This window comes from Rutilus rutilus, assembly GCF_951802725.1.
Source record: "Rutilus rutilus genome assembly, chromosome: 1".
NCBI classification, from domain to species: domain Eukaryota; kingdom Metazoa; phylum Chordata; class Actinopteri; order Cypriniformes; family Leuciscidae; genus Rutilus; species Rutilus rutilus.
In genome coordinates, this window is record NC_140209.1 from 48,682,109 (window position 1) to 48,697,572 (window position 15,464).

Sequence of the window (15,464 nt, forward strand, 5' to 3'; positions counted from 1 at the left end):
GGCCACGCGTATCTAATATTCGTAAGTGTTTTTTTTCCTGAGTCTTGTTAAACAGAGCAGAGAGAGTATTAGAATTCCAAAAGGCTTTGAGAAAAAAAAAAAAAAAAAACCTCAATTAGAAGCAGCTCAGGATGTACTTGGGATAAAAATAAATAAATAAATCCACACAAAACACCAGCAAGTACCACCTTTTCACATCTAATCCACTGGTTAGCCCATCAGACCTGTTATATGAAACAGCCTGCAGGTAAGTTCTAGAAAACACTTCAGCCAAGCTTATTGCGATCAGTTTCCAGCTGGTAAATCAGAGGAGCCGGCGACCCGAGTCTCATTAGAAGGAAGAAAAATGGAACAGCATGAAATTTGTTCATGTTTTTGGTCAATATAAAGTGGGGTCCACACGGAAAATCTGTGACTACATATCTTATTTAAAGTTTTAAGATGTTGAAACATTTCAAAGAAATATTATGAAGGCACTACTGTATATCTAGGTCACTAACCAAATTGTTATACACACATCACTATTTGTAATGAAAAAAAAAAATAGCATTTTCACTAGAGGCCTTTTGGACCCCACTGTATTGTACATGTGTATTACAAAAAGGGTAGTTCCAGTTCTGGTGTCGGATTTGTCAATTCATTGTTCAAGCGGTTTTGTTACACAGCAACATTCTATGTCGAGCTCTATTGGCCCATTTACACCAAGGAGGATAACTATAACTATAACTATAAAGTATTAACAATTGTTCTAATTCTATGAAAATAGGGATATCCACGCCACAGCTATAGCGGTTATCTTTCTAGTTATTGCTCTTGGTGTGATCGGGCCTTATATCTTTAAGCAGAAGAATGAGACTTAAAAGAGCACTGCAGGGATGATGTGTTTTTGTAGGCCAAAACCCAGAAACGAGTCAGCATTTCAGCACTTCTGGTTTCATCATCCCGAAGTCAATGGGTTTTTAGAAAAAATGGGTTTTTGGTTAAATGCCTGAAGTAAGGTCTGTGGTGAACACAAGCTATTTTCACGTTTTATTCTATAACATAAAATACATCAGTACTACTCTCTTGTGATTTATTTTAACGCTTATAATTGTCTTGACCAATGCGGTTGTTAACAAGTGGCTAAATGGGACTACAGAGGTTGTCTTCAGCTGAACAGGTAAACTCATCTACTCACTATTCTTTCTCGCACGCTTGCAAACTATTAGCTCGAACTGTCAGAGGCTTAGTGATGCCAAAGCCATGTGACCACGGTGTAGTTCGTTTATAGCCTACGTTTAGCTTTTGACTTCTGCAGATTGTATTTGCGCTTCAAAATTCCTAAAAGTTGTGTTCATTTGTGAAGACTATCACGATGACCAAAACGAGCAAGAATCATACGTTTTGTTATTCACATGCCTTATTTTCAGCAATTATACATATGAGAGAGAAAGAGAGAGAGAGAGAGAGAGAGAGAGAGAGAGAGAGAGAGAGTGTGTGAGAGAGAGTGAGAGTGAGTGAGTGAGAGAGAGTGTGTGTGTGAGAGAGAGTGAGAGTGAGTGTGTGAGTGAGTGAGAGAGAGAGAGAGAGTGTGTGTGAGAGAGAGTGAGAGAGTGTGTGAGAGAGAGTGAGTGAGAGAGTGAGTGAGTGAGTGAGTGAGTGAGTGAGTGAGTGAGTGAGTGAGTGAGTGAGTGAGTGAGTGAGTGAGTGAGAGAGAGAGAGAGAGAGAGAGAGAGACCCAATTAATTCATTTCAGCAAGTGCCATTTCTAAAATAAATGCTATTTAACAAGTACTCCATAAATAAAGAACATCTGGATATGACAGAACACACACACACACACACACACACACACACACACACTGCACAAATAATACAAGTAGTGTAGAAGAATGACATTCTGCGAAGAGACTAAGCACTGAATTATATCTGGAGGACTAATCAGTAAAAAGTTTTCCTTAATAAAAATAATAATAAAATAAAATTTACAGAACAATTTTAGTAGTATTTATTCTTGCATTTCAATGTTGGTGATTATAAGTAATTCATTCAAGTCCTTTTGTCACTAAGAACCATCCAGTATGTCAAATTTTTCATGAAGAATATGTATGACCCTTTTGGGCCCCAATATACTGGCGGCGAACAAAGTTCTTCTTTGTTCTACGTTTAGGGGTAAAAAGTTACGAATACGAGACCAGCAGTATACATCCCGACGCTGCCGAGAACGCCCTTTAGATGAACGTGCTCCGCGCTTTCCTCTCAATAAAATAAAATGACAGTTGTGAGAAAATTGTAGTAAAGAAAGCATCTGATCATAGCAAAGTGAATGTTTGCACGACATCTGCAAGTCAGCACTTCAGTAAAGTCACGTCACATTTACTCCCATAGCACATAATAGATCGCTTTAAAGCAGCTTTACAGTATTAAACATAAAAAAAAAATGTCTGTCTCTTTCAATTAGAATTACAAATTCAGCTTCTACAATAAAGTGACTCTCCAGTGTATATATGTTTTTACTTGCGGACATATGACCTCGATGGACTAAACAAAAGAAATGAAGATTTCCATGTCAAAGCAGGCGGAGTCTCAGAGCCACACCTACCTATTACATCATCGCCACAGACCAATGGTAGTTCAATGACATTTTTCCGGAAAGCTCGCTTTGGCAAGCCGTTTCAAACTCCCGACATGAACACAAAACGGACTTCATTTCGGCCTGACTTTGTTCAGAACGACGTCACACCGTTTGTTCTACGGTTTCACTTGAAATATATCGGGGGCCTTTGGTCTCTGTTGAACATCGAAAAGGTTTCATTTTATTTTTTTTGGTTGCGTTTTACCCAATTTTTGTGAGCATGCTCAGCAATTATTATGTGTGATTGGTTTTGTTGTTGTTGTTTTTTTGTTTTTTTACAACCAAGATTAAGACCCGTACAAAATTCCTTTTATGGAACCAAAAACCCTGTATGTTGTCTGTCGGACAGGCTTTTATTTATTTAAAAAAGCCAATTTTCTGTTTCAGCAAGAGCTCCAGATTTGACTAATCCATGACTGAGACCAAATATAAAGATATAATGAAATCAGCAGAAAGCAGGATAACCGCTAAGATACGCCCATAACACAAACATCATGTTGTGGCTGTTACAAAACAAGAAGAAATACACAAACACAGACAGGTTTGTGTTTTTTTGGCTTTTTTTTTTTTTCATACAGAAAGCCTGGATTCAAATACACAAGTGCTACAAGGAGGAAAAATCTCAAATAAACATCACAAGGAAAAATAAAAATAAAAATAAAATAAAGAGTTCCATGAGCATTTCCCCATTTTTACACTCCTCACTGGATTCGTCAATTTACTCACCCTGTAAAAGGAGACCAAACCACTGTAAGTCCATTTGAACTCCATCTCCATTTGGAAGTCAGGCTAGCTTGTGGGTTGTAAGTCAAAGTTCACAAAGGTGGCAAGTTCTAGGTTTCAATTTTCCCAAGAAGCAGAGGACAGTTCTGGAAAAGGTTGTTTGTTGTCACACAGGATTCATAGTCACACAGGAATCTACTAAACGCTGATGTCGTCATTACGAAGACACATGCTACCTATTAAAAAGTTATTTCGCAATGATAACGGAGTTTGTCCTCTATTCCTTTTCGAAAGAACAAAACCTCAATCCATGACTGTAAAGGGGAATGTCTACCGGCCAATCATTTTTTGGAAGGAGGGATGAAGCGAAGATGGAGAACCGGTTCACACAGTGAAGGAGAGCACAAGGTAGTGCCAGTGGAAGGAGTTACGTAAAAAGTCCAGTCTTAATCCATCTCATGTTTAACTGCCCAACCAAAAAGCTCAACCTTGATCCATCCACCCACGCTCATGAATCCAGTCCAACAGAATCATTTCTCTCTGGAACAGACAGCCAGACTGATGCAGAGGATGGCCACATTTTTGGACAGAAATCGACCTGCGGCAGCCTCCACACTCAATACTGAACACGGAGGAACCCGACGGTGGGGCAGCGACAAACAGGGTCCTCGGCGCTGGAGGGTTCTGTCTGGATAACGTGAAGGAAGGGGGCAGGTCAAGAGCTGGTTTAGGCATCTAAAGGGACAGAGCTTGGGGGGGATGTAAATCTAAAATAGCTCTCCCCCCCCCCCCTCTTGTAGGCAGTTGTCTGTTGAGTGTGTGTGCAGGTGTGCGGGTTAGGTAACAGTAAGGGGCGGCACTAAGACTGTTTGAGTCGTTTGCGGGGAGGGCCCAGGAAAGGGCACTGGGCGGAGGCCAGGGAGCGGTATGCCTCGGCAACCAGGTGAGGATGAGACGCCACCATCGACTTCCACCCTGAGGTCTCCATCACATCAGACGCATGGCTGAGAGAAAGAGAGAGAGAAACATTTAGAACACAACCCTCTTCGCTGAGCTCAGCATCCCGAGGGCACTCACACTGCACTATCACGCACACCAAAAAATGGCCTTTAACGACATTTACTCTGAGTGTGTTTGCGTGCGAGACGCTGACCTCCACCTAACCCCACCACGCTGTTGCCCCCAAACACTTGGCATTAATTGCAGCTCTTGCTCGTAGTGTCGACATCAGGCTTTGCGGGCAGATACCCATACCACTTTCCCCAATGCAAAAGGTCACTGCGCGGTCAACCATCCACAAAGAACAGGTTACAAGCACAAGCTTTCCAGAATAAATGGGAAGTAAACAAGACGGGGGGGGGGGGGTCAAAAGCAAAAACAGCTTTTATATGAAACAGTCTTGTGTTTGTAAATGTGTCAGTGGAAAAAAATCTATACATTTATCAAGCATTCAGAAGTTAATTTGAAAGTGTTGCTCAGGATTCATGCACTGGTGTAATCCAATATGGCAAAAGTAGACATGACAGGAAACAATGGTGATATGAGGGGGAATGGGAATAGGACATGCTGCATGACTTAAACCCACATCTTTCTAAAGATGCACTGATATTACAATTCTGGCCAATACCAATAAGTCATTTTTTTTATGTTATGGCTGAATACCTGAAAAATTTATAACAATTGAATTGCACACACACACATACATATATACACACACACATCTATAGCTATATATATCTATATGGTCTATATATATATATATATATATATATAGACCATATAGATATATATATATATATACACAGTGCAATGCATAAGTGAATACACCCATGCTAAAGTTGACTAAAAAGAGGAATAAAAAATCATATTTTGGAAATTGAACTTAATGCCTTAATTAAAAAAATTAGGAAAAATCCAACCTTTAAGGACACCAATTTTCTTTGTGAATGAATAATGTATCGTAAATAAATAAATGTTCTTCCTTAAAATACATGGTGCATAAGTGAGTACACCCCTATGTTAAATTCCCATAGAGGCAGGCAGATTTTTATTTTTAAGTATTTTTTTTTTTTTAATTTTAGGATACTATGCATCCTGATAAAGTTCCCTTGGCTTTTGGAATTAAAATAGCCCCACATCATCACATAGCCTTCACCATACCTAGAGATTGGCATGGGGTACTTTCCATAAGATCATCTCTCAATGCAAATCAAACTAGCTTTTAGGCTAACTGAAATAAAACCATGCCAATCTCTAGGTATGGTGAATGCTATGTGATGATGTGGGGCTATTTTAATTCCAAAGGCCAAGGGAACTTTATCAGGATGCATAGTATCTGTCATAGTATCATAGTATTTAAAAAAAATACTTAAAAAAAAAAATCTGCCTGCCTCTATGGGAATTTAACATTATGCACCATGTATTTTAAGGAAGAACATTTATTTATTTACGATACATTATTCATTCACAAAGAAAATTGGTGTCCTTAAAGGTTGGATTTTTCCTAATTTTTTAAATTAAGGCATTAAGTTCAATTTCCAAAATATGATTTTTTATTCCTCTTTTTAGTCAACTTTAGCATGGGTGTATTCACTTATGCATAGCACTGTATATATAAATTCAAATAAAAAATAAACACTGAATTAAAAATAAACTACTAATAAATTAACATAAATTAAAAATAAACACTGAAAACTAAAATCAATAGTCAAAAATCAATAATACTGTATTTAAAGAATTTAGGCACCACAACATTATAAAATACAGTGTGAAAAATAGATATTTAAATTAGAGTATTTTGTTTTTAAAGATTAACTTTAAATGAGCTAGAAAACAGCAGAAGGTAATATAGGACATGAGCATGCACTATTAAATATTGAAACTAATAAATTAGAAAAATCTCTAAAATCTCCCAATAATATGTTAAAAATACATTGATATATTCCTTATGATATATTGATACATCCCAATTCTTCTAGTACTTGCAATTTAGTACATTGGATGTTAATCCATTATCCGCTCCACATGATTCTGTTAATGAGTCATGTAAACGATTTTAAGACCTTTCAGATTGCCAAATAATTTTTCTTGAAGAATATTTATAACCATTTTCTCTCTATGCATACATTACACAACTTATTTCTCTTTTTTTGTGTGGTTTTGTCTCTCACCATTTTTGTAAGTATACTCAGCAATTATTATATAAGAAAGTACAAAATTCCTTTTAGAGAGTCAAAACTGTATGCTGTCTGTCGGAAAGGCTTTCATTAAAAAAAAAAAAAAAGATTAAAAGAAAGATTTGTTTATATCTCGAACCAAAAAAGAACCAGATCATGAGTCATTCGTTCTTGAATCGGACTACAGTGGCCGTGCTTTATGCTTGTAGTTGTGTTTAGTTGGAATAGAAAACATCTTTCATTGTATTGTTTTAAATGTATTCATTTGCAAAATTTCACTTTCTTTTCCTGAGCAGGGGGGATGGATGCTCCTGCTGGCAGCCCTTGTCCTGTGATGACTGGACAAAGTCTGGCACTGTGTGGAAAACTGCTGCACTCTGACACTAAACTCCAACATGCCGCAATAAAACCATTTGAGAAGAGGAAGACGAGCACATAAACCAATAACATAAGCAGCAAACATGAAAGCAGGAAAAGAAGGGCAGAGAGGACGAATCATTTTGGGAGGGGGTGCTGGTGTGCATGTTTATTTTCTGTGTTGCCCTTGTTATTGATCTCCCTCTGTCTCTGCTGTTGTTGTGGCGGTGGGTGTTTTGTATAGAGATGGAGAGAGAGAGAGAGAACTGAAATGATATGGCCACAGTCCAGCTTCATGCCAGCCAAGTTACTGCCATCCACAAAATGAACTCAAAATTACACCGTCCAATAAAGCTGCTGCAAAGACAGACTGAACAAGCTAGTTAAAAAAAAAAGAAGAAAAAAAATACAATATAGAGCATAAAAGATAAGTGTGGACTGTGGAGAGAACAGAGGAGGGGACTGAGTGAAAATAACAGTAAATTGAAAGAACTCAAAGTATTTGCTATTCTAAGATTGAAAGGAACTGGTAAATTGGTATTTATTGTTATTACTTGCATATACATATAATTATTGATTTGATAAAAATATTTATACTTAAATTTATACACATACAATAGCGGGGAAAATAAGTATTGAACACGTCATCATTTTTCTCAGTAAATATATTTCCAAAGGTGCTATTGACATGAAATTTTCACCAGATGTTGGTAACAACCCAAGTAAGCCATACATACAAAGAAACAAACAAAAATAAGTTCAGAAATTAAGTTATGTGTAATAATGTGAAATGACACAGGGAAAAAGTATTGAACACATGAAGAAAGGGAGGCGCAAAAAGGCATGGAAAGCCAAGACAACTTGGTGTTGGCTCTTGGACAACTCTTCTGATTATTCTTTTCACTCCTCTATCAGAAATCTTGCGAGGAGCACTGGTCGAGGCAGATTTATGGTGAAATTATTGTCTTTCCACTTCCGTATTATGGCCCCAAAAGTGCTCACTGGACCATTCAGAAGCTTAGAATGGCGCCTATAACCAATGCCATCATTATATTTTGCAACAATTAGGTTGCGAAGGTCTTGAGACAGCTCTTTGCTTTTACCCATCATGAGATGTGTCTTGTGTGACACCTTGGCAATGAGACCTTTTTGTAGGCCATCATTTGGGACTGAACCAGCTGTTATTAATTTCCACTGACAGGGGGCTGGATTGCTTTTTAAGTTTTCAGCAGTTGTCTTGGCTTTCCATGCCTTTTTGCGCCTCCCTTTCTTCATGTGTTCAATACTTTTTCCCTGTGTCATTTCACATTATTACACATAACTTAATTTCTGAACTTATTTTTGTTTGTTTCTTTGTAGGTATGGCTTACTTGGGTTGTTACCAACATCTGGTGAAAATTTCATGTCAATAGCACCTTTGGAAATATATTTACTGAGAAAAATGATGACGTGTTCAATACTTATTTTCCCCGCTGTATGTATATATATATATAGAGAGAGAGAGAGAGAGAGAGAGAGAGAGTACAATTAAATGTAATAATAAATAATAATAATAAATGTAAATATTCCCATGATAAACATTTAATAATGGCAATATTTAATATTTATTTTTTTTATTTATTTTTTTTACTTTCTACTGTATTTGTAATATGTGTGTGTGTCTGTGCGTGTGTCTGTGCATGTGTGTGTAAAATAAAAATACATTTAAATATTGCAATTATTAAATGTTAAATCAATTTATTTTGGTGGGGCCACTGAAAATGTAGGCAGGTCAAGTCAAATCTGAACTACTGACAGGAGTACCACTCACTAGTTGATGAAGTCGACGGCCTGCGTCTTGAGCTGGTCAGCGCTGTGCAGGTCAGCCAAGATCAGAATCTCTGCTGCGTTTTCCACGGACAGACTGGTGCACAGAGCGTCCTCACACATCACCTTCAGCCGCTCTAGAGCATACTAAAGACAGAGGCATGCACTTCAATAAAAATATGTATACTAGAGTTGGCAAAACAAAGCATGTACTATTTGCAGCCAATACTTGATTATCATTTTAGCTTGCTGCTCATGACACGTGCACATTCTGGTCATTTTATTGGTGTGTCTGGCAAGAAAAATGTGAATGCATGACTGTGAAGGGGCAAAAAATGCCATTGTGGCTTTAAATAAACTTCTTCCTCTGTTTGGCATATATATAGCTAAATTTAGTGTTTGTGCATGCGCAATACTCGCCTTGTCAGCAGCTGCGAGCAGGTCGTCAGCCATCTTGTCCAGATTGGGTGCTTTGCCAGTGTAGATGAAGAACATCATCTCTTTAAAGACCTCAGCCTCCACGTCATTTATCTCCACTCGGTTCTAGGCAGGAAATCACAGCAGAATCTGGTCAAACTTACAGTCTCAGAGAACATCAGGTCGGAAAACCGTCAAGATTCCTGTCAGTCTACTGACTGAACTTTTGAAGTTTTAAGAGCTGACATAATTGGACCTGATGCAGCAGTTCAGGCCGTTAAAACTGTTGTAGAAGCATAATGAGAAATTGTGTCGAAGTCTGGCTTTTCCGCTCATTAACAGCGAACATACCGAATTCACGCGACCACTGACCTCCACCGTAGAGTGCAGGGTATACGAGCACACAAAAGGACAGAGTGGATAAAAGCAAATTAATATATAGTTCAGAAAGCCTCAATCTATTTTCTGTTCCTGCCCTGATCAATGTTCCGGAATGAGTGCTGCGAGTTTCTCTCTTCTGCCCAAGGCTGCCGGAGCACAAACTCTTTGTCGATTGTCGTGCTGGTAACAAAGGCTTTTCCGTCCCAGCCCGTCCATCACAGCTAAACTAATTAATCCAGCTACTGCTAGGAACTCCACCCCACCCACAGACACACGGCAAGGTCAAATGAAAAACTCCACTCAAAAGAAAAACACAATTTATTAAAGGCTACTACAGAATAGAATAGTCTGTGTAGCCTAAAGGTGCCTAAAGATGTGCAACAGTCACATCAACAGTCACATCTCAGGCTTTTTTTTACACAAAGTTTTTTGGGAGTATCATAATAAAAACGAATTACAAATGTAATGTAGGATTTGAGAATGAACCAGACCCAAATTCCTTTTTCAGACTAATCAAGAAGCAGAATTTCATAGAAACTCCGGATCTAAATCAGACAATCTGCCATTTGAGTCTGAGCAAACTAACGAACCCCCCCAAGCTAAGTACTTTATGGCAATGCAAGCTTGTAAAGATGAGCCTAGCTAAAGGAAGAACGTGTCAACATTAGGCAGTTAACCCAAGACTAATGGTCAAAAGTACGAGACATCGTGACCAGCGCAAGGAAAACCACAAAGTTAACACCAGAGGTTGCTTGATCCCAAGACAAAAGATCCAATAGAGACCACCTCCTTAAAACCTTTGAATGACCTATCTTACCACAGGATTGAAATCCACAGAAATGCTTTCAAATGATTAGAATGCATCATCACTCCAAAATTCTAGATTGACTTATAATTAAACATCATTCAACTGAATAATTCTATAAAATGTCTATTAGATCACATAAGTAATGCAATTGTTATAACTATTAGATGGTTGACAAAGTGTTTCTTGTTTCCTATCAGTATGATCGTATGCTCATAATTCAGAAGATGGCTTGATTGAAATCTGTGCAAAATATATTGTATCCTTATAATAAGAAATCATGATGAAACTTTACTCTCTGCTAGAGCTGGAAAGTTAAGACACCAAGGGTCTTGTCAGATAACGTGTATTTTATAGTGAGAGGAAGAGGAACAGCCACCTCTGAACTAAAGACAGTCTAATTGGTCAGAACTCCCCTGAGAGGCTGGACAAGCATTCAAGTTAAACAATCTTAGGACACGAACAAAGCATTAGACGAAACATGTAGAGGAGACATGTAGACATGTAAATGAGCAGATGAAGAACCAGATCAAGATCAGAAGAACAGCTTCTTTCAAGCCATCTAATAGCTCTCGTCTCACTTTTCTTTCTCTTACTTTGTTTCTTTTCTTTTCCATTGAGAGTCTCAGTCCTAAGTTAAGTTTTGCTGCAAAGTTCAAGGACTTCTAAAGACTTTCCATCCATCCGGCAACACACCAGGTGATTGGCCGCCCAAGACATCAATCCAGACACGACGAGACTGCCAGCCAATCAACAAACCCAGAAAAAAAACCTTTTTCGAACAAAGGACAGAATCCCCAAAGGAACGCAAAGACAAATGCAAGTAGCCTCCAGACTGAACTGATGAACTGGTGCTTTGACATAAAATTTAATAACCCACCTAAGAAACGAAAGAAGGGTTAAATAAATGATTGATGGTTAGTTCAGGTCATGTCTTATAAGTGCATATATTGATATAGCATATAGATATAGCATATAGATTTCATCATATCACTCTCAAAACTCATTATTTCCTCTCTTTCTTTCTGGAACTGGTGTGTGTGTGTGTGTGTGTGTGTGTGTGTGTGTGTGTGTGTGTGTGTGTGTGTGTGTGTGAGATATTAGTTTCATGTGTTAGAATAATCAAAGTCTTGTATGTATTTTAAAGAGAAGTGTTCTTGCGTTATGTGCTTACGAATTTAATGTCTTAAACTACTTATCTATTTTACCGTGCTAATAAATAGTGTTTTCACTATAGTTTGGATATTAATTTCAGCTGCAGAGCTGATAGTTACGGCCCGTTCAAGTGAACACTGGACGAGTCCCTTACAGTAACTAGGTAAAAATTATGAGGCAAAGTCACACACAAAAAAAAAATGAAAGGCTGTGATGCTTTCTATTCTATGACCAAAACTACAAGGGGTTAGTTTGGCCAAACGTAAGAATTCACACACAGTTGTGACATTCCAAAACTACACTACCGTTCATAATTCAGTGAGTAGGATTTTATTTATCGAAATCAATATTTAAAAATTTTTTTTTTTTAAATTTTAGCAATAAAGACATTTATAATGTTAAACAAGATTTCTATTTCAAATAAATGAGGGTGAGTAAATGACAATATAATCAGGGCTCGACATTAACGCTTGTCCGGGACAAGTGGATTTTTTGAAGGGCAAGTAAATAAGAATTTTACTTGCCCGACCGGACAAGAAGCCTGATTAGAACGTCAATAACAAAAAAATAACTAGGGAATCACTAAAACGAGAGAATGATTCTGATTTTAACACACTTATTGTAAGTTGCGATCGATAGTGGATAATGTATTACTGACGGTAACAAGGTTGTGCACACACAGTAAAACTCAGTTAACAACATATTTACCGATAAATATTCAAATTGTGGAGATATTTTTAACATGATGCAGTTAAGCAACCTCACACAAGTGCTGTTTTCCTGAATACCATGATTGAAAATGTGACATTGATTTCATACAACAGTTAAATAAACAGTTAAAATTAGGTCACTTACATTTTAGATACAATATTGACTGTTTTTGTTCCGTTTCAGCAGCGAAAATATTTCCAAACAAAGATCACAGCAGAACAATAGCGTATCTCACAGGAACACTCAGCCGTGTTTTCAGTACTGAATGATTCAGCATTTTGAATGAGTCAAAGATTCAATGACCCATTCATAAACAGTCTCATTTTTGAATCAGTCATTTGAAAAAATCTTTGAATGAATGACTCAATAACTCGCTCATTAAGGCGGTCGCCTGCCGCCACCTACTGGTGGTTTAGTGTTATGTTTAAAAGTATCATTCTTTCCAACATTTCTTATTTGTATATTTAAAACAATCTCATAACATTAGTTAAAGCAATTGTAATTTTTCGGTGTAAATGATTTAATTTGTAATGTAATATAATATATATGATATCAAAATATCCATTGGTTGCTTACATTATGTTAAATGTTTCCAAGAATTTGTACATTCAGAGAAATTCACAATTTTAAATAGTGCCCGTCCCTTGTAACTTGTAAGCCAGTCAATGACTTAATATCCACGTTATCCCTAGTTTCCGCTTGTACTGCCATAGTAACCATGGCTACAGACATGGACAACTGCGTTACATCTAGCGGCATACTGTTGTTTCATTCAAACATTATGGACCATGGCATGCAGACTTTGGGACAAAAGGAGAACTAAAACGAGGATCAATATCAGCGTGGCATTTTCGAGATGCCGAGAGCTACACGTCCGCAACTAACTTGGACTTGACAGAGCTTCACGAGTCACGACTTGACCGGGACGCCGCTCTTGCACGTACTTTATTAGACAGGTGAGCAAATGTACTTAAAACGAATCAATGTTATATAGCTCAACATGATGAAATATTAGAAAATGATCAGTATGTTATTCTAACGTTGATCTAGCTTACTGCTAGTCTCATACAGCCAAAGAAACTAACACATAGAATAACATTATAACTTTCAACTCACTCAAATGCAGTTTAGTATGATAGTGTAACGTCCACACCAACCAAAAAAGAAAAAGAAAAAAAAGAACTTGGTCATCAAAAGTACTCTGGTCCACACCTGAAGCTCTGGTGTGAAAAGTCACAAGTATCCAGACAAGCTCATGTGCAGATTTTCAGGAGTCTTTCCTTTAGATATAAAGGGCAACTCATCTGTTTAGTCTCTCTCTGATGAGGCATTTCCTCTCTATTCTCTTGAGATTTTCTCTATTTGAGCATCAAAGCCATCAATATTCTACAGATGCCACAGCTAAATCACTGAGCCCCAACCATCATCTAGACCTGACACACTCGCTTTCACACATGCCTAATACACAAACAGCCCCAGATCCCAACATTCATCTATTAACCACACACACACACCCTTCTCTTAGCACTTAACTCAGTCTCACATATTTGCATGGACCCTCACAAAGTTAATAAGCCACACAAGCAAAAGGAACAACAGGAAATCTCACTGCTCCACAAACCCCAAAAGCAAGCACATCCTGTCCCAAAAAATGGTGCATGATGAAACTCTGGGAAAGGGGGGATATGGAGAGAACGACAGGAGGAGGGAGGCAGAGGAATACTGGATCAGCAGATGGTGAAATATGTGAATATCATAGATGATGATAAGGAGGAAGAGCAGGAAGTCTGTCAGGGGAAGGGTAGGGGTGTAATTTCAGGATCATTTCTATACTATTGCAGTACTTATTCATATAATGAATTAGCATTTATTTATACAAGTGTCCTTTTATTATTTTGTATTATTTTTTTCTTTATTTTTATTTCAGTTTTATGTATTTCAACAAACTTATTTTAGTTGTCGAATTACATAAAAAAAAAACCCTTTTTTTTTTCATTTTAATATTATTGAATAGTTTAAGTTGTAGCTAACAATAACAATGCTGCGAATATATAAAATATATTCCAAAAATTCCACTTTTTGTATTTAACAAAGTGCAGCCCTCTTGATTTACACAGGCTATCCTCACTGCTGTGATCTATATCAGGCCTAATAAGACTGCCATATTAAAAAGCCACGTAAGAAAAATAGCAAATAGTGATTTATGATCGGCTATTGAAAACCGAGCAGGAAGACAGTACAGTTGAGCAATTCTGTAAATGCAGAGGCATTAGATCAAACACACACGGCCGGACTGAAAATAATTCTTACTGAGAGATCACGAATACACTTACTGTATAAAAAACACAGAATTGAGACATCAGGAAAACACTTGCATGAAAAACAACATGAAATGTAAATGGTGTGAGGGGCTCTGTGATTGTGACAGCCTAAAAGGACTGGAGTTGTCTCACTGCTTTTGAAGATTAATGAGACAAAAATGGGAGAAGGGAGGGAGACTACACTCGACTCACCTTTTTACTCTCCTCCATCTCGTGTTCAAACATAGCGCTGAAAACTGGGGAACGTGCTGAGAAAGTAAAAGAGAGAGAAGAAAGAGTTTGTTTAATACACAACACAAACTTACGTCAAAAATTTATAATAGAGCAAAACAGCGATAGGCCACTTTTTAAGCAGCATTGGTTTCAAGTATTTTCCTCCATTCACGTTCTCCGAAGGCAATTTAAAAATGTTCTTTGATAAAGAGTTCATGCTATGAACCACAACATTACACATTTTTAAACCTTGAAAAATAACATAAAACAAATAAAAATCTGAAAAAGAAAGGTACAATACAATCTACTCAAATAAGAGGAAAAGTTCTGCTTTCATGAAGCTTGGCAAATGACAATCAATTCAAATTATGTGTATAATGCTTTTGTGTTGAATCATAAGAGGTATGGTGAACAGGGATTCTGAAGAAATGTTTCAGTCAACATCTAACAGCGGCTCCTCCGACAACTTGTGCCTTGGTGCAACTGCCGAACCTTTTGGCTGATTAACCCAGGGAATGGTGGCGGCTCAGACCTTCCTCTCTGTTAAGTCTGGATATGGAGTCAGATCCATCTAGGGCAACTTTAACTTGTTTAAAAGGAGCATGTGAAGTCTGGCACATTCCCTCCCTCACGCGCACAGGCGCGCACACACAGTCTCACACACACAGTCTAATCACAGCTCAGACACCAGCCGATCAGCTCAGTCTCCAAGGCGATTAATGAGCACTACCAGGTACGGCCAGATAACGAGGAATCCCGCCTCACCATGAGCGACAGCGGGAGAG

The 15,464-nt window shown here is 37.8% G+C and overlaps 1 protein-coding gene across 3 annotated transcripts in view; it reads right to left on the bottom strand.

Annotated features, from left to right (window-relative positions):
- Positions 1–2,948: 2,948 nt before the first annotated feature.
- The window catches only part of spop (speckle type BTB/POZ protein), an 81,010-nt gene continuing 68,494 nt past the window's right edge, over positions 2,949–15,464 (bottom strand). For all 3 annotated transcript variants that reach the window (XM_084409853.1, XM_084409855.1, XM_084409854.1), the window contains exons 8-11: positions 14,659–14,714; positions 9,097–9,219; positions 8,681–8,823; positions 2,949–4,341 (exon numbers count right to left, since the gene is read on the bottom strand). In XM_084409853.1, the coding sequence (XP_084265979.1) occupies positions 4,197–4,341; positions 8,681–8,823; positions 9,097–9,219; positions 14,659–14,714 (467 nt within the window). In that variant the 3' untranslated portion in view covers positions 2,949–4,196. The remainder of the gene's footprint in view (positions 4,342–8,680; positions 8,824–9,096; positions 9,220–14,658; positions 14,715–15,464) is intronic.